Below are 27842 nucleotides of genomic sequence, written 5' to 3' on the forward strand. Positions count from 1 at the left end.
GGAAAGGGGGGACAGGGAGATCCAGACAGAGAGAGGAGAGAAAAAGGAGAAACACAAGTTATTTCTCGCCCCGGATGCCACCCCTGAGTGTGCTCCATGCAGGAGGCGAGTACCTGGGGGTCGTTGCCAATATCATAGCCCAAGCTGATGAGGCAGGCTTTGAACTCCTCGGGACCCAGCGTGCCGGAGTGGTCCTGGGGTCGCCGTGCGCCAGGCAGCGAGCCATGCGGTGCCAGGGAGGTGGAGCCCGTGAGGGGAGGGGTGGGCCGTGCCCCGGGGGGAGGGTGGTGAGTGTGGGGAGACACAGGGCAGTCATGCGGATGGAGAGGGCGAGGGTGACGGGGTGGGGAGGAGGGGAAATAAAAGTGCACACGATTAGACACACGGATGAGGGGCCTGAGGTGCCCTCTCCCCGACACATGGGCCCCGATCCGGGAAGCAGGGCCAAAGGGGAGCATGGTGAGGCACGAGGGTGAGAAGCTCCCCCAGAAGTGCCCCAGCCCACTTTCAGCCCCGACGCCCTGATCCTGGTTTCCAGGAGACCTTCACCCACTCAGGTGCCTGGAGGGCAATGAAGCAGGCAGGGTTGGTGGGCAGCACCTAAGCCCATGCTCCCACCCCTGTGGACACCCTGAAAGCCCCAGGGCACTGGGAGGGGCAACCCACAAAAGCCCAGTCAGTCTCAGAGTGGGAACGAGAACCCAAGACTGACAACCCTGGCACCCTCTCCCCTGAGGAGTGTCCCAAAGGCCGCCCAGGGTGGGGTGGGGGTAGGAGGGAGCTCCCCTCCTCTCCTGAGGGGTGGTGGCAGCAGGGCTCCACTGGAGGCTATGGTAGCCTTGCTCCTGAGGTTGATCCTCATGGTAGGAGAGCAAGGGTCAGGGGTTGAAGGTCTTTTCCAAGGATGGTTTCTTGCAATGTAGTCAGGGTGGACTAACAGCAATTCCTTCTACCTCACTTGCCTGGGAAGGTGGCCCAGCATGGTTGCCTGGCCCTGGGCAGTGCCCTCCAGGGTCCTGGGGCAGGGTGGGGCTGCTCTAAGCAGAGGCAGGGGGTGGGCTCACCCGGTCAAAGTGATTGAAGGAGGCCCGGAACTCATTCATCTGCTCCTGGCTGATGCCCTTGGCATCCCGGGTCAGGATCTGGTTCTCCACCTCGTTGATAGTCCTGGCGATGGTGGTGAGGAGCTGCTCCCAGCCCACTCGGATGTGCTGGGGGTGGGCAAGGGGCCTGTCAGCCAAGCGGACCCAGCCTAGGCCCCCTGCTGCCTGCACAGTCACTTCCCGACTGTCAACTGGCCAAAGCAGCCAAACACTGCACTCCATTGCGTTGGTGAGCGCAGCTGCCGTCCAGAGGCAGGCGGCCAGCAAGAGCTACCAGCACACAGAACCCAGAGAAAGGGGGAGAGCATGGCGGGAGGTAGCCTCTGCTTGGACAGCAGAGACTGATCTGCCAGTGTGGGCTGAGTCACTATTTGATAGGACTGGTAGTGGTAAAGATTAAGGGACAAAATCCGGGGCAATTTCCTGAGCACCCAACTCCACAGCCACACACACAGGCCTTCATGGTCAAAACAAGAAGTCACTGCAAAAGCAGGCCCCTGAGCCAGAGTTTAGAGACCACCAGCACCAGAATCATTGCAGTGCTGGTTATTTAGATTCCTGAGCCCTGTTCCAGACAGGGAATCAAATTCTTGAGACAGGTCTTATAACCTGCATTCTCAGCAAACTCTGTGGCGTTCAGAAGGCACTGATGACTGAAGACCTGGAGCTCTTCATCCCTTCACTCCAGAAGGGGTGTTTATCCCACTATGAACACGCCCCCGTTCAGCCCTGGGGCCCGGCACGCCCTCCACTCACCTCCATGGTGTAGTTGGTGTGCTTGTTGTCAAAGATGAGCGCCTCTTGGATGAGCTGGTGGTCCCCCTCCAGCTGGTCGATCTTTGGCTTGTAGTTGACGATGCTCTTCTCATACTGCCGCAGGTGGCTGAGCTGGTCCTCCAGGGTCCCGTGCATCTCGATGGAGATCCTCCCAATCTCCTGCTCAGGAAGGAGACCCTTGTCAGCCCACCCCACTCTGTGCACCCCTGGGGTGAGAACTGGGCCCCGAGGTTACCAGTCAAACTCAGATGATTCTGGGTTCCCACTCTGGTGTTAGAGAGCCCCTTGGGGGTAATAGTAAGCCCAGAGCAAGCCATGCAGCAGGGTGCCCCATGCACAGGAATCATGATACTCAGTCCAGGGACCCTCTCTCTGTGCCCACCGAGCCAAGTTCCTCACGGCCTCAGTGCCCCTGGCTTACTTCCTCAGAGGCCATGCTCCTGGCCGGCCCGCCTTGAACCCCCTCAATCCCATGGTCTGTCTTTCATCCATGTAATAAACAAACTGTGTTTGTGAAATCCCTTTCTGGGGACCCGTTTCAACCCAGCCACTATTTCCTGAGTACCTACCATGCACAGTGTGCATAGGTGAACTTGGTCTCTGCCCTCAACAAGCTCAGACGGATAACAGGCTCTTGCCCAAGTAGTCCCTTTCCTGATCTACCACACCTGTCAATCTGGCTCACAAGATTCAATAAAAAAAAACCCTATGCCTGCCCAAGGTCTAGCTCTCTCTCTGGGAAGGTCCTCCTCTTTGACCAAACTCATTGTTCTGGAGGAAGCGAGGCCTAGTAGTGAGATAAACCCAAAGGCTAAGCTGAGTCAACCATCCAGGTGCTGCCTCTCCTGTGGAACTTTGCCCTGATACTCTTCAGCGGTGTCCGTGTATGGGTCCTTGCTCCCAAACCAGGTACTGGGACCAACCACATGCTTTGCCTGAACAGGTGCCACACTCTAGGCAGCAGACCCACAGTCCTTGTGAGCTACTGACTAGGAGGGCACCAGGAAGGGTAGAAGCCCTCTCCCTGCCTCCTACGACTGGACCAACCTCCATCTTGGTCTGGATCCAGGGTCCAATGACATTGGCCTGGGCCCCAAACTGCTTGCGTAGCCTCTCGTTGTGCTGCTGGCGGGTGTGCTCCTCTGTCAGTGCCTGGTCCCTCCGTGGCACCAGCTGTCGCACCTGAAGCAGAAACAGTCAGGGAACATAGGAGATGGGCCAGCCATTGGCCCCCTATTTCAGATGGGGAATGGAGGGCTCATGAAAGGAAGGGACCAGTCAGTAATGGAACAGGAATAAAGATCTTGGTCTGTTCCAGAAATTCAGTGATTAGTTAACTTGACAGAGGAGTGCTTATTGTATGACAATGAAGAAAAAAAAAAAAAAGAATCAATAAACAAGGAAAATTGGCTCCAAAGAAAGATGAAAAATCCCTCATGAAACTTACAATGGCTCAGCCAATGCCCCACCCAGCCCTTGGACTCACATGGTCCCATTTGCCATTGATTTCCTGAGGCGTGATGGTGGTGTAGGGGTTGGTGCCCGCCATATTGACGTGGTAGGTCTGGACAATCTTGGACACTTCATTGTGGATGCCCAGGATGGCCAGACGCTCCTTGTCAGCATCAGGAAGGGTGGCCTTGAACTGCTCATGGGCTGTGGTCAATCCCTGGACAGAGATGTGGAGGCAGAAGTGACTGGGATGGTCAGTGGAGGCCCGGCCCCACACCAGGTAGGAGACCCCAGGCATCAACCAAGGACTGAGAACCAGCATGGCGGGGCTGGTCACAGGAAGATGAAAGCTGCCATTTAAGCAATAGCTTCATGCTTGGGGCTGCTAAAGTCAGCAGAATCACCCCTCACCCCACCAGGGTATTCATTGTCCAACAGTCAGATCAAGAACAAGAGGTGCCCCCAAGTGTCCTTCCCCAACCCAGGTTTCCATAACACTTTGCAAAACCTTTTGTATGTCATACTCTGCCGGTGTATAAAAGCCCAAGGAAGCTGCTTATTGATAGGAAAAGAGCTCCAAAATAATTTCTAAATTAAAAATAAGGTTCAGGATATGGTGTAAAAAAAGGGGGGGGTATAGGGAAAAACAGGTTAATAAACATATCTGGGCCTCCCTGGTGGTGCAAGGGGTTAAGTCTCAGCACTATGAAGCTATCAGCAGCCACTGCAGGAGTCTGATCCCCGGCCAGGGAGCTAACCCACATGGTGCAGCAGATCTCTTGCCAGCTGCTCCCCTCAGCAGTGTATTTCAGGAGATCCGCCTGTTCTGCTCCCCACTCTGCCTGTGAATCCTCTCACCCCCCACCACCCCGCACCTCTAGCCTATATCCCAATTCTTGTATGGTTAAATAAATAAAATATATCCTTAAAAAAACCCTATTTTCTTGCATCTTGAAAGGCTGCGTGGTTGATCATATTACTTACCTTTGGGAGGAAACTAGGAATGGGGGCGGCTAAGGCAAGGAGGGCGACTTATCAGATATTTTCATGATTTAAACATATACATATATGACCATTTTAAATAAAATGCAGAATTTGAATCTACAAAACTCTCGCGGTGCCAGCCCTGTGTCCTCCCCAACAGGGTCATCCGACAGCAGTGATTTCAAAGAGCGGGCAGGGGATGGCTGGGGGTGGCAGGCTCTGGGGTAGGGGCTGCACTACACCTGGATCTCCTCGATGGTGTGCACGATGAAGGTGTCCTGCAGATCCTCCATGGCCCCCTCCATCCAGTTGTTGAAGGGCGCAGCCCGCTTGGCGTACTCCAGATACAGCTGGTCAATGGTCTCCAGCAGTTTTTCTGTCCGCTGAGAGTGCCAGATGGATTGGGTGGAAAGGTGTTGAGCAGAGTGGTATCCAGAATCCCACCTCCCACCAGTCTCTCCAAGATCCTCCCGACAAGCACCAAGGGGTTCAGGTCTGGTCGCATCCAACCACTCAGCCCCAAAGAACAGGCTCTCTCTGGTACACTGGTTCTAATGTGGGGTAAATGGGCCACCCCATACTGGAATCCCCTGGCCTGGCCCCAGAGTCTAGTTCATAGGAAAGCTCTCAAATGTCTGGGGCTGTTAAGTGCACCAATCCAGGAGGATGAGACATGGTTAGAACAAGAGAAAAGGGATTCCCACCAGGGCAAAGCCCAAATCCAGTACCAACACAACTTCCACAGTCAGGCTAGGGCTCGGGGAGTTCTGGGGAACCCAGAGAGTGCTTTGGCCCAAAGCCAAGCAAGTCAAGAAGCAGGAAGGGCCACACAGAGTGGCTGGGGGCAGATTTCCCTCCCCCTGCAGGCCCTCACCTCCAGAGCTTCCCTCCGCTTCTGTGTAAGCGCCCCCAGATTGTCCCACTGGTCACAGATTTTTTGGCACCGGGCATTGACACTAGGTGAGTCGTAATAGTCCAGCTCACTGGGAGGGAAGAGACAGGAAGAACCAGGTGAGCGGGGGACCTCCACGTTCTGCTCTCCTCTCTCGGGGGCCGGGGTGTAGGGTGTTAGAAGGTGTGTGCCATTCACAATGCTCTTCCAGGCGCCCCTCTCACCCCTCACCTCCTCAGCTGTCAGGAGACCACTCAGAGATCAAAGAAGGCCAGACCTCCTGTCCAAGGGCCCTGCCCCAACCACACCTGGGGGTGATGTCAGTGTGGACCCTGATGCCCAACAGCAGGGAGGCACTGAGGTCAACTCTAAAGAACTTCAAGCCAAGATGGGAGATGCTCTGGCCCATGCCAGTTACAGCTTAGGACCAAAGGCCTGTGACTGAAAGGGTCACAGGTTTGTTCCCACCTAGAGGGACAATCTTCCCACCCAGGAACCGCTGTCTCCGCCCCCTCGTTTTCCAGGGCCACGCCCTCAGCCCCCAGCCAGGGCTGCGCCTACTTGAGCTCTTGCGCAATGGCAGCGATCTGCTCCACGCGGTCCTGGTGGGCGGCCAGGTCGCTCTCGAAGGCCTCATGCTTCTTGAGCAGGGCCTTGATCTCCGAGAGGGTGGCTGTCTCGTAGTCCTTCTGTCGCAGCATGGCTTCTTTGCCTGGTTCAGAGACAGAGGTACCAGGTTGAAGAGAAGTTGGGGGAGCATCTTCCTGACCCTGACCACTTGGGTCTCAGGACATCAGGAGCTCCATTTCCAGGGGTACATCCCAAGGAGCTGTCCATGATTATCTATTATCTGTCATGTGAGATGCACGGCCAGAGCACCCCCTGGGGGATGGGCCTGGAGTCACTACTCACCACGGAACCTGACACGGGGCATCAGGATAGTGATACAGGAAAGCTGTGCAGGGCCATGGGGGCTCTGCCCGGAGGCATACAAGCCAGAAACAAGCTGAGCAGTTCAGGGGTACCCCCTCTTTAGAGAATTGCGTTGCTGTGGCTGGCCCCCAGCCCTGCTGGGACTCTCTCCTCTGCACACAGCCCATCAGAGGTCAGCGCCCTGTCTCCATCAGGTCTCCACTCACTCTCTTTGGGGGCGGGGCTTATACTCTGGGATGGATGATAGATGATGCTCAGCGAGTGCACTGGGAGGCCACTGAGTAGACAGGGCTTCTCTCATGCCCCTGGCCCGGCTTCTCCCAAGGTCACCCTGTGCTTGTGCCAGCCATGACACCCAGTCGCTCTCAGTAAAGAAGGCTGAGCTGCCAGGCCCCAGGCTACACCCAGTGTGGCATTTCTTCCCTTCCCTCTACTCTTCTAGGTCAGAATGACACAAATTTGGGGGGAAAATTACAGATGAATCCACTGTGTATGCCCTGCTGTGGCCATTCAAGCCCCCTGGCCTGGTTTGTAGCTTACCAATGGTCTCACTGCAAAATCTCCAGGTATATGATTTCCCACACTCACAATTAATTCATTAGAGTCTCAGAAAACAGAGCTAATCCAGGGCTATGGGCAGTAACACCAGGAGGTATGGTACAGTTAGGCTGCTATCCCCAGAGGCTGGGTCCGTCAAGCACAGCCAGCACCTCTTAGGCTATGGCTGGTCACCAGCAAGCTGAAGGGCACAGTCCTTGCTCTGTATCCTGCAGTAAACTGTCCCTTGGTCCCAGAGTGGACACAATGGAAGCATGTGGGTGAATTGGTGCAATCTCTACCATCCCACCTCCACAATGCACCATTTGTGTTGGGATAAATAACTGTACATCCACAGTGGAAGGTGGGCAGCAGCCTCAGGTCACTGTGGACAGAGTCAAGCATGTGTTCTGACAACTGGGAACTGACTCACCCCCTCCCACCCAGGTGAGCCAAGCCCACTCCTATCCCCTACCTAGCGTATTGGCTGGCACATGGCCACAGGACGCGGCCATGCCTACAGGTCTCTAGCCTGAGGTCTGAGGGGCAGAGTGGGGGTACCTTAGGACACTGAGTTTCACCCACCAATGGGGTTTGTGTCAGGGACTCCAGCGGAAACAGACAGCATGGTGCTAGAAGACAGGCATCGGGTCCCCTCTCCAGTCTCTACCCAAGTTCTGGGGAAAAGACTATTCTGGGTGTGATTTTCTCTCTCCAGAGTTAACCTTAGCTGCCAATAGACACCAGACAGGGCCCCAAGTGCCTCCAGGTTGGAGTAATGAAGACACACATGCTAAGGCAAGGGGTCTAACTCTCTGTAACTGGAAGCCAGAATCAGAAGGAGGGAAGGCAAGGGAAGAAAATCATGCATGAGATCATCTACCCAGGGTGCCCCGTGCGCAGGCAGGCAACTAAGCATGAAGTGCACTTACAAGATTTCAACCTACAGCCCTACAAGGTACACTGGGAAGACAGGAGGGCACAGCAACACCTTCATCTTAAAGACCAGGAGGCGAGTCCAGGAAGCTAAGTCACTGGTGCAGATTCACTGTTCTAGTGGCAGAGTTGGGATTTGAACCCCAACCTGATTCAGGGAAGAAGTAATCATGTATGGTGACAAGAACAATAATTAACACCTACAGAGCATGGAACTACATCAGGAACACATCTCAGTGCTTCGTAACTGTGAATTTATCTCACTCTCATAAACCTATCATTTGGTGCTATGGTTATCCCACTTTACAGATGAGGGAACTGAAACAACCAAAAGGCTGGTGCACTTGCCTAATGTCGAAGGACCAATAAGAGACAAAAGCAAGAAAGTTGGGGCTGGGTAGGAGAAGCCTCAGAGCAGGCAGCTTCTGGGGGCTGGGCTGGGGCAGCCTCACCATCTGTCCAGGCCTCGTGGATGGAGGCCTTCTGCCGGAACTTCTCTGCCAGGTGGTCGAGCCGCTCCAGCCTCCGGATCTCATTCAGCAGCCACTCCTCATAGCCCTTCTCTGCCTGCTCCAGGCAGCCCCAGGCATTGTTGATGTCCTGAGGGGATGGGAGGCACAGGGTCAGGCTGGCTGAGACTCGCAGCTGCTCTATGCCTGCAGGAGGGGCTTCGGCCCCATCTCAGCCATACCTGTCCAGGCCCCACTGGTATTTCCCTGGGTTCCTGAGCACCAGGCCCCCAGGGCCAGGAGTAGGGTTAGAGTCCACAAGGGACGATGGAGTTATGGGTACACAGTCCCAAAGGGAAAGAGCCCAAGGCCTTCTGTGGCCCGAGATTGGCTTCCAACAGCATTCTGACCAATCCCAGAGGCTGCAGGGCCAGCTAGGGAAACTGACCAAGGCAAGTAGGCATGGGAGTCTCCAAGCTGCCCCACCGTTCTACGTCTGCTCATGGGCTGCAGGAAATAGCTGGGGGCATGTGGGACCTTGGTCAGGGTGAGCTGGCCAAGTGTCTGAGGCCAAGTGACAAACGCTGAGCACAAACCCATCCCATCAGACAGGGAGCCACTGACTGGACCCTCGGCTGGGCTGAGACCCAGCTGAATTCAACAATGTAAGGTGCTGCCAGGGTCCCCTTGGACAGCTGGGGCCAGGGTCCCTCTGCCCAAAGGAGGGGGCACTTTTTCAAATTCCATAGAACACCCTCCAGCGAGCAGCAGCTCCGGGTACCTAGGAGCTGCTGATTTAGCCTGGGAATCTGTAAAAGGACTGCAATTTTCCAAATTGCATCCAGAATGTCAATGCCTCTCTCAAGACTCCCAGCGGATCCTGCCTCCTTCCAACCCTGTCTGCAGACCCCTCCCACCTGCTTTCTAAGCCCACGCCTTCTACTTCTCTGGGTTCCCAAAGGCAAAAGCTCTAGCTGGTGGATATTTAAAATCTCTTCTGTGTCTTTTTTCTGGTTCATAAAATTTCTCCCCAGGTCCCCAGGAGAGGGTAAAGAGGGAGGAATAACACAAAAGTGACACAAATGAGGAGTATTTAATGACCTGGGAGGCTGGCTCACACTACAAAGTTATTTTGTTAAAACTGTTTATTAAGTAAAATGCTTTTGGATTCTGTTAAAATACTAAGACTAAAAGAATCTTCTCAAAATATCTTTTAAGTTGATAACGGGTAGTAAGATTATGATTCCAATTTTTTGTATTTTGCTTATTTATGACCTTGACATATCCTAACCCTGAAATCTATTATTTGTTTAAAAATACAAATTTTTAAGTGTTTAAACAAAATTCCATGGTTATCTTTACTGCTTTTGAATTATGCTGTATTTGGTGCAATACCGCAAAAGCATTTTGTCTACAAAAATATTTTTTTTTTATAGAGGCATGTTTTTTATTTTATTTTATTTATTTGTTTGTTTGTTTGTTTTTGTTTATACATGCACTGGGTACAGTCAGAAGCGCGGGAGGGTGAGAGAATTCACCAGAGCCAGAGCGGGGAGCAGAGCAGGCGGAAGGACCGAAGTACACTGCTGAGGGGAGCAGCGGGCGGCAGGAGAGGTCTGCGCGCCATGCGGGACCCTCCTCTGGTGGCCGGGGAGCAGCCGGGGATCGAACCGGCGCCGCAGAGGCCGCGGGCAGCTTCGCAACCCAGCGCTCAACCGCTGCGCCACTGGGAGGCCCCGCAAAAATATTTTTGAAGGGGGAGGGAAGGTGGTGGTGCTGGGGAGGTCTGGGAACTACCAGGACAAGTTTCCCCCAGGCCTGGAATGGTCAGGAGAGAGGGGGCTCTTCCTGGGGACGGGAGGCCACCCCCATATCGCTAAATGTGGGGTTTGGGCCTCAGTGTTGATTTGGAAGGAGGAAATGACTTCTGGGGCAGGGTGGGCAGGTATATGGAAATGCGTCTCTGCCCCACCCCAGCCCTGGTGCCACATATGAACTTGACCAAGAGCTCACCGAGACCATCCTGCCCTCGGAAGGCATGAAAGCGGGCCGGTTGCTGAGGCGCAGCTTGGTCTGTAGTGTGTTGAAGTTGATCTCCAGCTGGCACTTCTCCTGAACCTTGGGAGGCTTGTGCAGACGCCGGTAGTCACGGAAGTCCTCCAGCTTCTGCTGCATGGCGTGCATGGTGTTCTCAGGCGCTCGGTTCTCCAGCCAGGGGATGGTGCGGCGGATCCACTCCAACAACTGGGAGGTGGGAGGGATGTGAAGATGATGGGAGAGAAGGCCAAGGTTACCCTCTCTTCCACTGGCCGCACACACACAGGGAGCGCTTGGGTGGTGGTTCTCCTGACACTTCTCAACTACCATCCTAGGCCATTCCCAGCCTCAAGGCCAGGTTCCAGGTTCTCCCTTTGAGAATGAAGGCTGGTCACTAGGGTAAATCAACTCATAGTCAGCATCACCCAGCCTCCCTGCTCTGCCAGGGCAAGAGCCCTTGATCTGGTGTGAAGATCAATTAAGAGGCTGGAGACCCAAGTTCTAGCACCCAAGGTCTACCGCCTGCCTGGGTCTCAGTTTCCTTATCTATACTGTGAAGAGAGTTAACAGTTATTCCCTGAGATCCTTGCCACCTGACCTTTTAGGATTCTGGAATATGGGTCTCTGGCTCAAAAGGGAAGAGGCTGGCTTCTGGGCACAGGCTGGGAATAGCCTGGAGTGGTTTCCTTGAGCCAAGATGATGCAGTGAAGATGGACAAGGAGTGGAAGTGATGATATGAAATATACTAATCACCTGCCAGGTCATTACGTCACCTGTAATGAACTCATCCAAATAACGACAGGAGTCCTGTGGGGCTCAGTGCTGAGATTGTCCCCCAGGTTACAGAGGCAGGAAGCGGTACCACAAGGTTACTCACTTGCCAAGGTGACCCTTTAAACCCAGGCACTTGGGTTCTTACTATGCTGAACGACAGATCCACCAAGAGGCCAGGCTGAGCTGTTCAAAAGGCTGAATTCTTTTCAAGAAGTGAATGCATAATTTAAATGTAGTCAGTGGTAGAACAGCAGACTCAGTCCTGTCCCCTCCTCTCCTGTGTAGGGGTACAGCCACTAAGCTAGCCTGAGCCAGCACTGTTTATTCCTGGGCCAGCCTTCTCAGAACCAGACAAGACTCTCCTTCCCTAGTTTCAGCTCACAGAACAACAGTGAAAAAAGCAGGAACCAGAGTGGTAAAGGGATTTCTCAGATTCACTGTTGTTGGGGATAGAAAAATCCCAGAATTCAACTCTCCAAAGCCCAGAAATTAGCCCCCAACCCCTCTCTATTTTCAGGGAGAACCAGAGCAGAGACGAAAATGCCCTGGGTTAACTATGCTGGGGTGGTGTATTATCCAGCCTAGGATTGGGCCCAGGGATAGATTAAGAGGTACAGATCCTGGGGGTTCCCTTTCTTCCGAGGGTGCAGTGACAGGGCCTTGCTAGAGTCAGGCCAGGAGAACCCAGGGGTACCCACATCGCTGGCCAGCTTCTCATAGTCTTCCATGAGCTGCTCATTCTCCTGGTTGACAGCCAACACCTTGCAGATGCGATTGGCTGCTGTCTCCGCCTGGCAACAAGACAAAGAGTCACGGTCAGCTACCCCCACAGCAAGAATCCTGGTCCACACCTGTGCCAACCAAGTTTCCTCCCACCCCAGCAGCTCCACGTGGCTGGAAGGCAGTTCTGAGACTTTGACATCACCTCGTTCTCACCATCTTCTTTCCCAGACATGGAGGGCACCATGGCTCAGCCCTACATGGGTCTTGATAGAGGTGCCAATGGCTGGGGCCCCAGAGAAGGGCTGGAAGGGCAGGTTGGAAAGAAATTCATCCAGTGACTAATAGAATCAAAATGTTCAGATCAAGTGAAGAGGTGAGAAAATTCATGCCTCTTTTGGAATTCTAAGTGGAGGCCCTGGGATCCCAAGACTCAAGTCCTCTGTCAGATTTTCCAGGATCATGGAGACACAGAAATTCAAATCCTGGAATAAGGTGGTGAGAAGCAGTGAGGCCTCTCAGGATCCCTGCAGAAGCTCTCAAGACTCCTGGTCTAAAGCCCAATGAACTTTAGAGAAGACTCAGGGAGCTCGTACTGCATGAAGGGTAAGACTTAAGGATCAACCTAGTGGGGCACCTCTGGGAAGCTAAACACACATCTTGCACTGAGAGCTGGGCCAGCACACACCTGGGATGACCCTCAGCAGTGAGGCCACAGAACAGAAACCAGATGCAAGGCCGCAGGGAGACACTGCCTCCTCCAGCCAAGGGGGCCACTGTGCACCAGACACCAGCAGGGCACCAGGTCTTTGGAAATCCACTTTGCCCAATGATTTTTTCAATTCCGCTGTGTTCCTGTGCACATACTAACCTCACTCCAAGGGGTGGGGGGTGAACTCAAAGCCTTTTTAGGGTCCTGGGGTAGAAAGGAAGGCAGCTGAGGTGGGAGCAGATAATGCTGTGAGAAGACAGACCTATATTCCAGGGCCCTGGAGAAGAGTGAGCCAGCAGATGATTATGGTTTAAGGAGTAGAAAGATGGGCCTCACGACAGTTGCTAACAAGACAAAACTGCAGCTAGGTAAACTGAGGCTAGGCTACCCTTCTTGAGAATAAGGGTATGTTGAGCTGGGAAGGAATGACTAAGAAGAGGTAAATGTTTTTTCCTTGTAGACTTTTCAGAGAGGACAAATCATGTGACTGGTGCGTGACTATGTTCAGATGAGTGTGTATGAGGGGGCAGAGGAGATCACTGTGAAGGTTCTTTCAAACTCAAAGTTAGGAGACTGGCCCCTCCAACGCCAGGCGTGAGAGAAAGTGGGCAATCTCAGGGAATTGACAGTGGGTCCGGGAGTCCTCTGAAATGGGAACTTTGAGAAATTGAGGCAAAAAGCTTATTCTTACTTACATCCTGAAACCCTGCCCCCAACTCAACGCTGTCCTGGAGACACCAGGGCCACTTCTCACAGGGAACTCCTAACAGATCGCCCTTCCTTTAGAGAACCAGCAAGTGTCGTTGGTGAGCCCCAGAGGCCAAGAAGAGGGAAATTCCTTCCTGGAGGCCATCCCGGTAGATATGAGGTTTGGAAAGAGCAGGGTCATGAGAAACAGGTCAGTGTGCCCCACAAGGCTAGCTGAGGAGTGAGGGGGCAGTAATCTTCCTGAAGTCACCAGGGTCACTTCCAGGGCAGGGGACCTAGGGGGTGGCTGCAAAGACCTCTGTCCAACATGCTGATACAGGTTGCTCTTATCACAGACAAGCAGCTGCTGCAATGATGTGTAACGGATAAGGCCCATCTTACTGAGTTATCCTCCTGATTCAGCTTCAAATCTGGGCTCAGTGGTCATCTGCTTCAATTTGTATGTCCATTTGTCAAATTGGTGGAATGAACAAAGCCTGCATGCGTGGAATTTTACTAGACAAGTCCTGTGGGCCTCAAGGGCCTCCCCCACCCCTCAGAGTCTGTTGGTGGTCAGAGGGGGCTCCTTTGGACAGCACCTAGGGGAATTCCCCAGCAGGCTTCCTGGGGACTTTTCACAAAGACTCAACCTCTTTGTCAAGCCTGTGTCTCTCAGCCTGCCCTCTCCTGGGCTGGCCTCACCAGGAGGGAATGACTAAGAAATCAGTCTTTGGAAATGAAGTCTGGACAACACGGAACAAAAAGCAAAGTCCATCAGGGATGCTGGGAGGGACGGCACAGCCCCCACTGTACTTTAGGAAGTAGGTCCTGGAATCAGAGCTGACTAGAATCTCAGAACCCTGGCCCCTCCCTGCATCCCCTGCTCAACTCCCTTCACAGGAACCCCCCTGGGTGACAGCTAAACTTGCATCCACATCAGTCCCTTTACAAAGAAAGGCTCAGTCACCCCCCAACCTCAGCACAGGGTCAGTGACCAGCTCAGGAAGCACAAGCTGGGTAAGGCCTCCAGGACATAATCCCGAGCAGAGACGAGACCCTGAGAGGGGGAGCTGGGCCTACCCCAGTTTCTAATTTTCTGGTTTTCTAGATTTTTTTCTCCCAAGGCTACAAGAAGCTCCTGCACTCTGAGGATCTGGGAGAGAGGTGCTCAGCACCACCAAGTCATAAAAGGCTCAAAGGAGCGATCTGCACAAGTGGAGAAAATATTCACTCCCTGAAAGAAACTGAAATGACGTGACTTCAGAAAAACGCTAGGAGAGCCTGCTCTGTTTCTGCAGGAAGATATAGATGGGCTACTATGGAAGCCACGCCAAGAAACAGAAGAAGCAGGACACCCAGGATTTCCTGAAGTGGGCAGAATTTGCATGAGATACGGGCTGCAGCGCAAATCTTCACTGGACTGAGAAAACATTCTACAGGAATCAGCAAAATGATCACCTTCGCGTTGGAAAGGACAAGACCTCTGGAGATCTGTGTTTACCTCTCCTTGGGGCATATTTCCAGGACCTACTTTAAGGTCAACACTATGCAACTTAACACGGAACAGTACTTGGTTTTATATTAGAGCAACTTTTTTCAAATTTAGGAACCATCACTCCTGGAGGACTTAGCTCTCCCAAAGTCCGCTGCTATTAACCAGCATCCAAGGAGCTGGTGCAGATACCAGCTTGGAGAGGAGCAACCATCAATTCAGGCGATGTCTGATGATGCACAGTGACCACCACCCATAGCCCACAACTCACAGAAATGCCCCAAAGATCCCATCTTTCCCAAGTCAAGCTAGAATTACCCATTCCCATCACTCCCCACTGCCTAGCCTTTCCCCTGCCCCAAGTCAGCATCCGGCCTGGTGTCCTTGCAATGAGGTCCCTGGAGCATCAAGGATCTCAGACAAAGGCCAAGCTCCCTGAGGTGCGCATGGGCAGGATCAGGCCTCCGGAGAGAGGAGAGCGTGGCACCCTCTCTGGCTGCTGTCTGTGGCTCCCCCACCCCCCGACTCCTCCCGGCTGACCACCAGACAGGCACTAACTTACTTTCTTCTGTCACAATACAGGACATTCATGCAAGCTGGAGCCACCTTCCTGGATAGCACCAGCTCCACCCCCACCTTCCCTGAGCCTTTCACTTGCAGACCCCTACTCCCTTCTTAAGACCCTGAAACTCAAGAGTCTTCTGCTCATGAGCAACTCCATTTTCTCCAGCCGTGCCACCTGCCTGTCTCCTGCTCAGTCTGTGGCAGGGGGAGCCAAGCCACAGCCAAGCCACCACCAGCTTCTGTTATTAAGGGATGAAGGTTTTTCACAGATGGACCATGAATTTCCTTGAAAGCAGGAATGAGGTTTCTTTCCCTTCAAAGATTCACAATATTGAGTAAAGGAACCGACAGACAAAATGGATGGAGGCAAAGTCTCCATCTACTCCTTAAAAGCATCCCGAAACAACTACAGCAGATCAAGTTCGTGCCTTAAGGGGCTGTTGCTCAGAAACAATTCCCAAGAGACCTGGAAGTTCAAAGCACAAACTACGTAACAAAATCTGGTCGCTCTCTACCCCCTTTAAATCTCCATAGAGAAGAGGGAAGGAGAGGAAGCTGAAAAGGAATGAAAACCAAGACCAACCTGTCAAGCAGAAGCGGGTCCCCATCTGACAGGGAAAATCAATCACACACACCTTCACACCACACACCTGTAGGCTACGTGGGCGAGCACACATGTGCTTCATCCCACCTCTGCTGCATTCAACTCTGCACCTTTCTAGCTCCACAGTCCAAGGCTTGGCAAGAGAGAGAAGGCAGACAATATGGAGGGGGCACGGGGCGTGAGTTTTGGAAGGTTCCCCCTCTGGCATCAGACATGGGGACAGAGAGTATATGGACCTGAAAGAACCCTCCACGAGGGGACGCCCCACCACGCTGGCCTGCGTCCCTCTAAGGAGAGCCCCACAGATGGTTAGAGGCAGCCCTGGGGGGAGGACCCTGACCAAGCACCTGAGAGGAGCGCCTACCCCCACCCGCCACCCCCACCCCACCCCTTGCCCTCCGCCTGTGACTTTGTCCTCGAATGTGGACAGAAAGAGCGTGAAATGGTTGCAACAGGGATGAGTGAAAGGGAAGCGGGCAGGGAGGGAGGTGGTATGAGATTTGGGAGGTAGAAAAGCAGGCTGCTACTCTCTCTCTCTCTCTCTCTCTCTCTCTCTCTCTCTCTCCCCCCCCCCCTTCCGAGCATTATCATCAGCCAGGTCACAGGGAAGGCCAGTGTCGACAGGCATAGAGCCAGGACAGAACCCCTGAGGGAGCAGGGGAGAGAGAAAGGAGAGTTGGAAAGGGGGAAGCCGCAGCAGCGAGCTCGGCCTGGCCGTGGACACGGGTAAGCAGACTGCGGTGGCTGGGGCCCACTGAGGCAAGTACATAAATGTTGTTCACACTCTGGCTGAAAGAGGCGAGGCTAAGAGGGGCCCAGAAGACATTGATGGGCGAGAGAGCAGCAGAGGTGGGATGAAGAGAAGAGGAAGCAAGAGGCAGGCCAGAGAAGAGGCTGAACGGGGCGGGAAAACTGGGCATCCTGGAAGAGCAGGGCACCTATGAGGGAGCCCCAGGTGGGGCTGCTCTCTTATCACAGCACCAGTGAGGCCTGGGAGGAAGGTGAGAAGGGTCTTGGGTGTCTACCCAGGCAGGGAGCTGGGAGGGCTGCTGCTAGTTCTTGCGGTGCCTTTATATAAATGTTTAAAGGTACTCTTTCCCCAAGGCATTTCGATGGGAAAATTGTCATACTGATTGTTAGAAGACATTTTTGCTGCCATCTGCAGGATTATTTTAGTATTAAATACTCAAATCTTCATTATCTATGGTGTGCACTTGGCACCTTGTGTGGTGTGCAACTCCTATCACTGTCCATGGCAGACCTAGTTGGGAAGCATCAGGCTAGGCTCTGAGCCTCTGGCCTGGACACTGAGGAAACGGCAGGAAGACTTCTCCCTGCCCTGGCTACTGTGTAATTCAAGAAGATGGTCCTGCCCAAGCAGGAAGGAGGGAGAGCAAAAAAAAGGGGACCTGGATGTTTAAGGGGATAGTCAGGAAGCATAGCCAAGAGCTGTCCTCCTAGGGATAAGGCTCTTGACTCAGATACCAAGGAAGGAGCCAAGACCACATTTCCTTCCTGTTCATGGTATCGACTATGCCTAGTGTAGCAGGACAGAGATGCTGGGGCATCCAGAGGCTGGGGTTCTCTGGTGTCTTCAAGTATCCTGATCTCAGAAAGCATCCTGACCTCCTACAAGAGGAGGAAGGGGCTTCTCTATTCCCTCCTTTCATTCCAGGGGCTGCAGCCCCTTGGGGCTGCTGCTGGAGAATCCAGGGGAGACAGAAGAAATGCGCAAAAGGGAGACGAGGAGAATGGGCGAGGCCGAGGGAGAGCTCACCTTCTGCGCACCCAAGAAGGCGTGGCAGTGACATGAAACATTAGGTCACATGGCCTTCCCATCCGGCCTTAGCGTGCCTACACATCTGTACAGAGAAGGAGAAGAGGTTGAGAGGAGAAAGTAGGCAGCAGCACAGAATAAACCCAAACAGCCATGGTGAACGAGAGGACACCAGACGGACAGACACAGACAGACAGAAAATGAGGGAATGGGCAGAAAGAGAAAAAACTGAGATTGCGGGAGGCGAAAGGGGTGGGCTGGGAGAGAGCACCCTCTGAGGCAGGGAGAGAGAGTGTCAGGAGAAGGAAGGTGCGGTGGGGGCAGGAAGAGGCAGGTCCCGTCATGCATTTCAAGACAAGTCACTCGGACTCCATGCAAAAGGCAGGAAATCTGCTGAGCGTATCCCAGACCCAAGGCCCAAAGCCCTGAAGGCCAGGCCCGCGGTTCTGTGCTCATGATGGCCCGGATGCTGTGCTTCCGGGGTCCTGCTTGGGCAGGGGCCTGGGAGCGGGGCTAAGTCTAGTGATGAAAATCTTCAAAGCTTCACTGTGAGCAGCATGAAGAGTAGGCTTCAGTTGCTCCCTGACAGAGAGCAGAACACACCCTACCGGGTAGAGCCTCTACCAACTGGGCTTCCTCAACAAAACTGGGCCAGGATACATCCAGCTGTCCATCTCCTCCCTCCCTCCATCAGAGGGCTGGGCTTATGTGCAGGGGAGCAGGATGGCTTGTTATGAATGACTGGGCAGTATATCAGAAGACCCACAGGAGCTATGGACATTTCCCTGGGTCATACCCAAGAGCAGGAAAAAGCAGGGGGGCCTCGCTGTCATCTTTGCAAAATCAGGTCAGTGAAGACAGGCACTATCCCCCCAGATGTGGCGCCCTGGAGAAGCCCTGTGGTTTCAGCAGAGGTGGGAGTAGGGTGATGCCCGCTATACCGCCCAGGTCTCCAGGAGCCACCCCCAGGGTTAGCGGCACACATGCAGCCCCTCCTGCTTAATCCGCCAGTCACCTGTGTCCCAGAAGAGAGCTCTTGCCCAGTTTATTGGGGATAGTAGAGGAAGAGGAGACGAGCAGAGATATGGGTGGGGAGGGAGTTGAGGGGTGGAAGAGCTGAGCCAAACAACACGCCACGTCAGCACCAGGGGCTAAGTCTACCAAAGAAACAGACCACCTGATCTGTCACGAGGGGGAGAAGGGGGCGGGTGGGCATGGTTTGGGATCCAGCATGAGGTGTGCTGGGTAAGGAAGGAGCAAGGGGCCCGGGTACCTTCTGGGCTCCAGAAAAGGCGTGGTAGAAGCTGGACACATAAGTCATGATGGCCTTCTCATCTGGGCGGGCGGTTCCAACAATGTCTGTTAAGAAAAATCTGAAGTTAAAGGCAGAGGCTGAATACATGCTACACCCCCGGATGTGATACAGAAAAAGGCTCCCAGAACCACCAAGTCTTCAGCCAAAATGCTGAACTAGAGTCTGAACTGCTTCTGGCATCAACCTCCAATTATGGGAACATGAGAGGTAGGAGGAGGCATGAAAAAGTGGAAGCAAACAGACAAATTAAGAATCGGGAACATTCTGTGGAACAGCTGGCTCTGTTTCTGCACCAAGTCCAATGGCAGGCATCATCAAGGGCTCAGAGGAGGAAGAAAGCGTTATACATCAGAAAAGACCAAAGAAACAGAGCGGCTAAATGCCAGGGGCAACCTTGTTTGGATCCCAATTAAAGCCAACCAACTCTAAAGAAAAATAATGAAGGAAACCTGATTTTGAACTGGGCAGTAGCTGTACCAAGGAAGGCCCATCAATTCTCTAGGTGTGAAAGCTGCTTTATAGTTGCTTAGGAAAATGTGCATAATTTTGAAGCATGTGTTCTGAAGTATGTAGTTGTGAAAAACTGTGAAGTTGGGATTTGCTTTAGACTATTTTCAATAGAGAAAACAAACAAAAAAGTGACCATCTAGATGATGGGGACATGGAAGTTCATGGGAAGAATCTCTGAAAATGGCCCTCCATCCACTCGGTCACTGTCACAAAGTGCCACATCTTACCTGAAGCCCTAAGTGTCCATCATCTCTCACAAAAGCCACCAACACATGTCCCTTCTCCCCCCCAGCCCTAGCCACCCTTGAGCTCCCATCACGGAGCGCCCCGCTGTGTGTACAACAGACATGATGACAAATGCATTTGCCTTTTTCACGTTAATCCGTCTTCTTTCAGTCTGATTCACAGCATCTCAGCTGGAGAACCTCCCCGTTACAACAACAAAGGACCACTGTGCCCCACCTCAGCACCCCCTACTCAGACCCAAGATAAACATGAAAACTACCCCCAGGCAACTGATGCAAAAATAACCTCAAGGCCCTTTCTGGCACCAGCTTTGGGGTTCCTAACAGGCAGGGGACCCCTAGAATCCCCAAATGAGGCCCCAGACACCATGCCTTCTATATCCCGCCTCACTGCTAGGGCCTGCTCATCTAGGCCTGTGGCAGCAGGTGGGAGAGGGATGGGAGGCCCTGAGGAAAGAGCCTTTACCTTCCGCGTCCAGCATCTTGGGGATGTCCAGGTACTTCTCTGCCACGTCAAAGGCCGTGTTCAGATTTGTGAGCGGGTCATCCTAGAGGAAGCAGAGGAGGGTTATCTGGCGAGAGGCAGGACATAGTAGCACTGGCTGCCCGCCTTTGGTGACCACCAAGCCCGGGGCAGAGGGCCTGCTGCAGCCCCTCCCGTCTCCAGGTCACCTCTGGCCTCACCACCAGCGCCTGGTAACTGGTAATCTAAAAACCATTTCTCCTCAAGTCTCAGTTTCTTTGTCAGAGAATGGGGTGAGGAATACTGGCCTGCAGCCCAAGAAAGAACTGTTAAGAAATGCACGCTAAGAGCAGGTCTGGGCACCGTGTGCCTTGGCTTCTGGTGGTTTCAACTCTGCCCCTGACCAGCGGGAATTATGGGTAAGACAAGTGACCTGTTTCCCCACCTGTTTCCACTTAAGAGTTGGACCAGGAGCTCTCAAGCTTCTTCGGTGCTCAATTCTTATGAAATTTTAGAGCTCCATCAAATAGCCACAGCCTCTGACTACTCTAGCTTTCTGCTACCTTCTCAAGAGAACTCGTTAGGGATTGGCAAGGATGTGGGCGAACAGCATACCCCTGGTGGGACCGTAAAATGGTGCAGCTGTTGTGAAAACCAGTGTGGAGTTACACATATGATCAACAATTCCACTCTGGTTATGTCCCAAGGAATTGAAACAGGGACTCGAACAGATACCCGCGCACCCACATTCACAGCAGCATTATCCACAGTAACCAAACCAGAACAGCCAAACACTGACAGGTGAATGGCTAAACAAGATGTAGTGCATCCATGCAGTGGAATATTATGTTGCCTTCAAGGAAACTCTGACACATGATACAAGACAAATGAACCTGTAAACACTATGCTACATGAAATAAGCGACACAAATACTGTGGGACTCTACTTATACAGAGACTGAGAACAGTCAAGGTCATAGAGACAGAAAACAGAATGATGGTTGTCAGTCGCAGGCAGAAGAGGGTGGGGGGGGTGATGGGCCAGAGTTTTAGTTTTGCAAGATGAAAACAGTTCTGGAAATGGCTGGCAGTGCTGGCTGCTAACAATGGGCATGGACTCATGCCACTGCATTGCCCACTTAGAAATGGCTCAAGGGATCAAGTTTATGGCATGTATATTTTACCACAATAAAATATTTTATTGTAGAAAAGGCATAGTTTAGTGGGGGCTGAGGGGTTCCTTTCTGAACCTTCCCCTCTCTTCTTGGTTCCCCAGGCTAACCTAAAGCAAGCTTGAGTCAGGCCAGGACTCAATCACTACTTGCAAAGGTCAGAATAACATGGCAGCAAAGGGAAAAAACATTCATGTGGGACACTTTCAGGAAAAATTGTTCAAAACAGTAAGGTGGAGTCATTCTGGGGAAGTTCCTGAAAGCTTCCAGAATGATAAAAATGCAGTGAAGGTCATTTCCATCAGGGGCCTTACGCAGATGGGGTGCACGCCCACCAGCCCCACCCATCTCCAGGGACCAGCAGGCCCCAGGACCCACCCAAGGTGCTCAGGAGGAGAGAGCACCCCAGCCAGAGCCCCCACTCCCCCTTATCCCCAAGCACAGTGGCTCCAGCAACCTCTTTGTTTTCTGTAAAACATCACTATCCTGTGGAAACAGGTCTGTGCTGGGATCTGGGCTGAATTTTACTGGTGTTTGAATTAAAGTGAGGGGGAAACAGACCCAGTGAAACAGTGAGAAATGAGCAGAAGAAATGAAAAGACACAGAGAGGGACAGAGATGGGGAGGGAGCTGGACAGATAGCAAAGTCCCCTGACCTCTCGCCTCCCAAATGGCTTAAGCTCCTTGGAGGCTGTGGAGAGAGGGGGGCGGATATGGGACAGTAAGCATGGACGACTGTACATAAGGGCGGGGACAGGTGTGGAGTAGCTGGCTCCTGCCGCCCCAGCACATCTCAGCAGGGACGGACACGCACTGTGCATCAATCATCACACAGAAAGGATGGACGTGAAGATGCCTTTAAAAGAAAAAAAAAATACTGCCTCTAATATTTCCTCTCTTGGCCCTATTTTAATTGGCCACATGATTTTCAGGAGGGCTAAAGAAGTTCTTAAACTGATTTTTTCCCCTTGCAAGGTTGCTGGTTAGAAGGCAGGGAATCCCTTGCTCAAAAGAGATTAGCTTGGGAAGGCAGAGCTGGTCCTCCACCCACACACACCTGGATACAGGCGCGCAGCCCGGCAGTAGGTGGGCCCTTCTATGTAGGCAGAGACCCCGGCCTGAAGCTCTGTGCCAGCTCAGGAAGGCTGGAAGGATGGGAATTTGCCCTCTCCTGTAAATCCTTTTTTTTGTCAGTGCATTCCCCCACATTCTGGAAATGGGGGTCTTAACACCCCATGAATTGCCAGAGTGGCTTCTGCCTGCACCAGTAACAGTAAAACCCTTCCTGGGGGCACAGGCAATATGAGGGATTCCGCTGAAGTCAAGGGCGAGGTCAGCTATTCCTAGCAGCCTGCTGGCTATCAGATTGCTGGGGACATTCCAGCCCAAGCTCCAGGGGTGGATTCTCCCAAGAAGCCCAAGGCACGTGGCCTTCCAGTGCTGGGATGAGCTGAGAGGAAAGGCAGGTGGGGTTGGTCAGAGTCATCCTGGACAGGCCTCTTCGAGGCCAGCATCACTTAACCAGCCCAGACAGTAAGACACATGGCCAGACACGCAGCTCCCACCTTCCCCCCCTCTTCACACATATTCTCAAGAAAATCTCCAGCAGTTTCATGCCAAAAGCATAAGTGAAATTGAGCAGCAGCGAAAGGAAATTCCCCGGCAAACTTGAGCAATAAGGGAAACCAAATCCAACTTGCCCAGTACAGCAAGCTGGGAAAAATACTCTAGGAATATGCAAGATTTTAAATGATGACAGCACTATACCCACCTTACAAAACCCGGGAGAAAACAAAAGGAAAAAATGTGAGTTAGCATTCTATCACCCTAATAAAACATTCAGTTTTGCTCTTTCTTCTGGGGGCTGTGCATTTCACCAAGGACACACGCTGCACACACACAGCCCCAACCGTGCAGGTGTTTTCCTCTCACTTCCAGATGTGCTGTTTCATTGACTAATCTAAGGAGAATGACACCCCTCTGGCTGGGCCAGGGGCTCTCAGAACAGGGGGCCCAGTACCACCCTTCCCCCACCTGCCCCCACCTACCCACCCAGGTACCAACCACTGGGAGCTGGCAGTGGGAGTTCGGGTGAGCACACGTACCTTCCGCAACTTCCCGTAGTCAATAAGCTCAGGCCGGTGGCGGTGGATTAAGGCACAGAAACCGAGGCCATCCTTCCAGCTGCCCGGGGAGAGAGAAGGTGGAACAAGCTGGTAAGTAGGGCTGGACACTAACTAAGCTAAAGGCACTAAACTCTTCTTTTCCAGAGATGAATATGTAATGCTTCGGAGCAGGTGCAGCAGACAGGATGAGGACCATCTCATCCGGCCACAGCCCCCGGCACTGGGGTCAAAACTTCATGGGGCTTGGCAAGTTGAGACCCACCTGTCACATCCAACCCCACCCCTATTTGAAGTCCTAGGCCTTGACTGCTCTTCTCCGGGGGCCCAGGCTGGAACTTCCCCCAGGAAGCTCCCCAGCAGCACTAGCACCAGCCAGGCAGTAGGCATGACACAGACACTACGGGGAGTGAGGGGGCTATGGGGAGTGAGGGGGCATCTATGCGTCAGTCGGTGACACTCCCTTCCCCAAGAAGTGACTTTTCCCACAAAAGCCTCTGCTCTGTTCTCAAGGCAAGACTGACCCAGTCAAGGCTCCTGGGGGTTTCTGGGGGACTCAGTTTAGGTTCTGCAAGAGCCCCGGCAGCCACTCACCTTATGTGGAAGTTCTGGATGTTGACATTTTTGTAAGGGGCTGTCTTCCTCTGACACCACAAGAGCAGCCCTTCCTTTGCTGAAGTCTCTGTGGGGAGAAGGACCACAGGCAGGGAGGTCAAGGTTAGTGGAGGGAGGAGAACCGGCTCATGCCACTGTGACCACAGGGTCTGTCCTCTTTCACATGGTGAGCCCACACAAAGCCCCCTAGATTCCAGCCCAGCTGCTGTGACAGGCCATCAAACCTATTTCCTTAATGAAGTTTAAGAAGTTATTTGAGAAACACAGAAGCAAGCCAGGAACTGTCTCATAGCTAGGCACATCACACATTTAAATACAGAGACAATGAGCTTTTCATGCTTCCAGAGTGTCTCCCTGTCACTCCTTTTTATTCAAAATGGTAGCGATACAAAATAAGTGAGCAACCTATGCCAGGTGGTCACTTCGGGGAGGAAAGTTTGGTTGTTCTGTGGAATATAAAATACAGGAATTTCCAAAACAGGAGTGCGTGTGCCCTGTGTAGACAAAAGCTTGGGGGACAAAAGTATTAGGATTTCTGATCAGATTTAATGTTCATATTTAATGTATCAACACCATTGTTGTGTGTGGATATGGGAAGGGGATATGGGTATGTTAGATATGTATGTGCCACGCTCCCAACACAGACAGGTTGCCAGCCACACCACCTCCATGTGTTCAAATTTATGAATTGCAGGCTGTGGCACCCGGGGAGGTAAGTTCCTTTTGGAGCTCATTTACTTTCAATCCGCAAATTAGATCTTAGATGGCATTAAATGATTCCTTCTGCAAAGATAATATAGTAATCCAAGCACGGGTAAACAACTGAAAAATCAGCAAATCTAATGCTTCTATTCCAAACTCTTCATCAGCTATATGTTAAGATTAAAACAAAGACAATTTAATCAGAGCTGACAAGAAGTCTGCCCAAAGAGAAGTCACCATGAAGGTTATTTGAAAAAAAGATTTAGCTCTACAATCACTAGTAAGAACCATGTCCTAAGTGACTACAATTCTAAATACCACATATATATAATAAAGCAAACATAGGCCTTCACCTTGCTGTATCACCAAGTGTCAAATCAAGAGTTCCATAAAAAAAGAAATCTAATAAACACTGTTCTTAGTAAAAAGTTAATTTCTATAAAAACCTTTTCAGGATTTCTGGACTGTTAAAATGCATTTAAAAATAGTTAAAACACATTATCTCTACCTCATCTTTTAAAATTTTTTGTTTTATAATATGCACAGCAACATAAAAATATAAAATATTACAAAGCATATTAACACTCATAGAAGACATAAAGCTCAAAACCTGCTAGAGTCTGAAATCAAGTCTGGAGATGACTGCCTAGACCATGCAGGCCCATTGCAGATCTGCAACATGGTCACCAGAGGGTGCTATGGGAGTGGAGTAGGAGACCTGGGGTCAGCTCCCTTTCTGGATGCTATTCCTCTACCTTTTGGATTTAATAACTCAAGAGCCAGGCTGGATTTCCAATATACTCCCCTATAGCAACCTTGGGCTTTATCAAAGTGGTGGGCACCCTAAACAGTTTTTTTCCCAAATTTTATTTATTTATTTTCCTACATTGTTGTTTATTTTTGTACAATAATTGGTCCTAAACAGTTCTTAATTCTCTACAAATAGTTCTTACTTCTATAGGAGGGAGGGGGCATGTGCCCCAACCAAGATCAAGCCCCCATTGCACAGGGTCAAGGAGGAATACGTGGTGGTAAAGGCAGGGGTAGGGCTTGGGGACTTAATGGAAAAGAGTAGAAGACTTACCTTCCACAGAGATGTCCTGGATGGCAAAGCGTAGGATGATGGTCCAGATCATGCCCAGTGTCATTTTTACATTCCCGTCCACAATTTCTATAGAAAGAATAGCAGGACTCATTAGGATAGGCCTTAGCAGGGTCAGAGTTGAGCCACCACATCCCTCTAAGTACCCTGCTTAGGAAATTAAAGATCTCACAGCTCCATTGCTAGAGGGGGAGTCAGTATGTTTCTAAGTTAGTACAACCTCAACATTGGTCTTGGCAATAATTTTTTTATATTGATACCAAAAGCAAAGGTGACAAAAGCAAAAATAAACAAGAGGGAACAACCTAAGTGCCCATTAATGGATGAATGGATAAAAACATCGTGGGGTGTATCTACAATGGAATATTACTTAGTCATAAAAAGGACTAAATGGTGCCATTTGTAACAACATGGATGGACCCTGAGGAAATTATACTAAGTAAAATTAAGTTAGAAAGTAAGACAAATATCCTGTGACTTATTATTATTAAATGGGATATAGAAAATAAGTTTAAAAAAGACCAAGCTCATAGATTCAGAGAACACATTGGTGAGTGAATGAAGAGTGTTAGTGATACAAATGGAGTTATAAAAGAAATAAGTCAAGGGGAGATAATATACAGTATATAACATTTTTGAAAGTTGCTAAGAGTGTAAATTTTTTAAGTTTTCACCACAAGGGAAAAAAATCTTTGTAGTTGTGTATAGTGACAGACATTAACTAGACTTATTGTGGTGATCACTTCATAATATATACAAATATCAAATCTCTTGGTGTACACCTGAAAGTAATGTTATATATCAATTACACTTTAAAAAAAAAAAGTTAGTTCTATTACATGCACAGGTGCCAAGAGAGAAATCTATATGGGGGCGGGGGAGGATAGGAGGGTGCTGAGGGTCCCAGGGTAGTATGGGCAATTCTACTGGGCTCATCAGGAAAGGTAGCCATAAAGGGCCACATTTTAAAGCCTGAGCAATGTTCAACAGTCTGGAGGGGAAGGATTTCAGGATATCACAAATGTTCTGGCATTTCGGGGACCTGGGACCTCAGGCAATCCCAGCTCAAAATAGTCATGACATCCAGAAAGTCAATGCAGACACCTGAAAATAAGAAACCTAACAAAGACATAAATTGCTGTTTTTTTAGCATCCTAATTCACAAATCAACCTTATAATGCCACTGGTTGGGAATTAAAATACATGTTGTAAAAAAAGCTTCAAGATCACAACTAAGAGACACCCTACTAAATTCAGTTTAAAAGCACTTTTTCTAAATTCTATGAAGCAATTTTTTTCCTTTTCAGTGCCAGGCCCAGAGGCAGAGAAACAAATATAAATGAGTCCTGTCTTCAGAGTTTAAGACATGGATCTATTTATGGTCTTGGTGACAGGTGAACAGGTGACAATCAAATGACGGCTCGTTACTCTCACCTGCTTCCATATAAATTCAAAAAAAGATATGAATAGACACTTCCAAAACATGAGATGCAAATAACTGACTTACAAGAATGTTCAATCTCACTTGGAATTAAAGAAAAAAGCAATCAAATTTTCCCTACCCAAAGATCTTTAAAAATCCTTGACAGGTCCTCTCTTTGGTTAAATCCCCGCCACTCACGCAAATCAATTCCCAATTCTCTGAAGTCCAGATATTCTAGAATCAAATATTGTACAGAACCAAGAATGTAGGCTAATCCCTCCCCTGGTTGGAAGTTCCCTGCCTCCAGTCCCCACATGCATATATCTTCAGGGACCAAGCACATGCACCCTCCCCAGAATGTCACACCACCCCCGAGAGAGCACTGCATGTTACCCACAATTGGCTGACCCAGGGTCTCCCTTCCAGCCAGGTTCTGCTCTGTGGGGTCGACCAGAGCCTAGTCTAGTCTTTGCACCACATGATAATCCTTCAAAGGCCTGGGGTCTTTTACCCCAATAGGACCTGGTCCTCAGGATGCTGTTCCGTCAGGACCACCAGAAATGTTCCCTTGCCCCGCACCCCAGTGAACTCATTTCCAGAGACCTGTTCCACTGCCTTTTATTTCCTAGTTTACAGCAGAAAACTTCATTTCATTAAATAAACAAAACTCTTTGGGGGCCTCCTCTATGTTCCTGGCTCAGCAAAATGGCTATTCCTGTGTGATCTTGCTCAGCTTCTAACG

At 51.2% G+C, this 27842-nt stretch overlaps 1 protein-coding gene across 5 annotated transcripts in view; it reads right to left on the reverse strand.

Moving 5' to 3' along the window:
- The window catches only part of ACTN1 (actinin alpha 1), a 92970-nt gene that overhangs the window by 4388 nt on the left and 60740 nt on the right, over positions 1–27842 (reverse strand). For 4 of the 5 annotated variants that reach the window (XM_054691237.1, XM_054691229.1, XM_054691232.1 and 1 more), the window contains exons 4-19: positions 25660–25746; positions 23853–23940; positions 23241–23319; positions 19968–20049; positions 18705–18790; positions 11574–11666; positions 10077–10307; positions 8067–8214; positions 5770–5920; positions 5191–5299; positions 4559–4699; positions 3367–3549; positions 2928–3062; positions 1860–2039; positions 1065–1211; positions 114–194 (exon numbers count right to left, since the gene is read on the reverse strand). In XM_054691237.1, the coding sequence (XP_054547212.1) occupies positions 114–194; positions 1065–1211; positions 1860–2039; positions 2928–3062; positions 3367–3549; positions 4559–4699; positions 5191–5299; positions 5770–5920; positions 8067–8214; positions 10077–10307; positions 11574–11666; positions 18705–18790; positions 19968–20049; positions 23241–23319; positions 23853–23940; positions 25660–25746 (2021 nt within the window). The remainder of the gene's footprint in view (positions 1–113; positions 195–1064; positions 1212–1859; positions 2040–2927; positions 3063–3366; positions 3550–4558; positions 4700–5190; positions 5300–5769; positions 5921–8066; positions 8215–10076; positions 10308–11573; positions 11667–18704; positions 18791–19967; positions 20050–23240; positions 23320–23852; positions 23941–25659; positions 25747–27842) is intronic. The other variant, XM_054691231.1, reaches the window with a different exon arrangement.

This window comes from Talpa occidentalis, unplaced genomic scaffold, assembly GCF_014898055.3.
Source record: "Talpa occidentalis isolate TD23 unplaced genomic scaffold, MPIMG_talOcc4v2.1 talOcc4.11, whole genome shotgun sequence".
Taxonomy (NCBI): domain Eukaryota; kingdom Metazoa; phylum Chordata; class Mammalia; order Eulipotyphla; family Talpidae; genus Talpa; species Talpa occidentalis.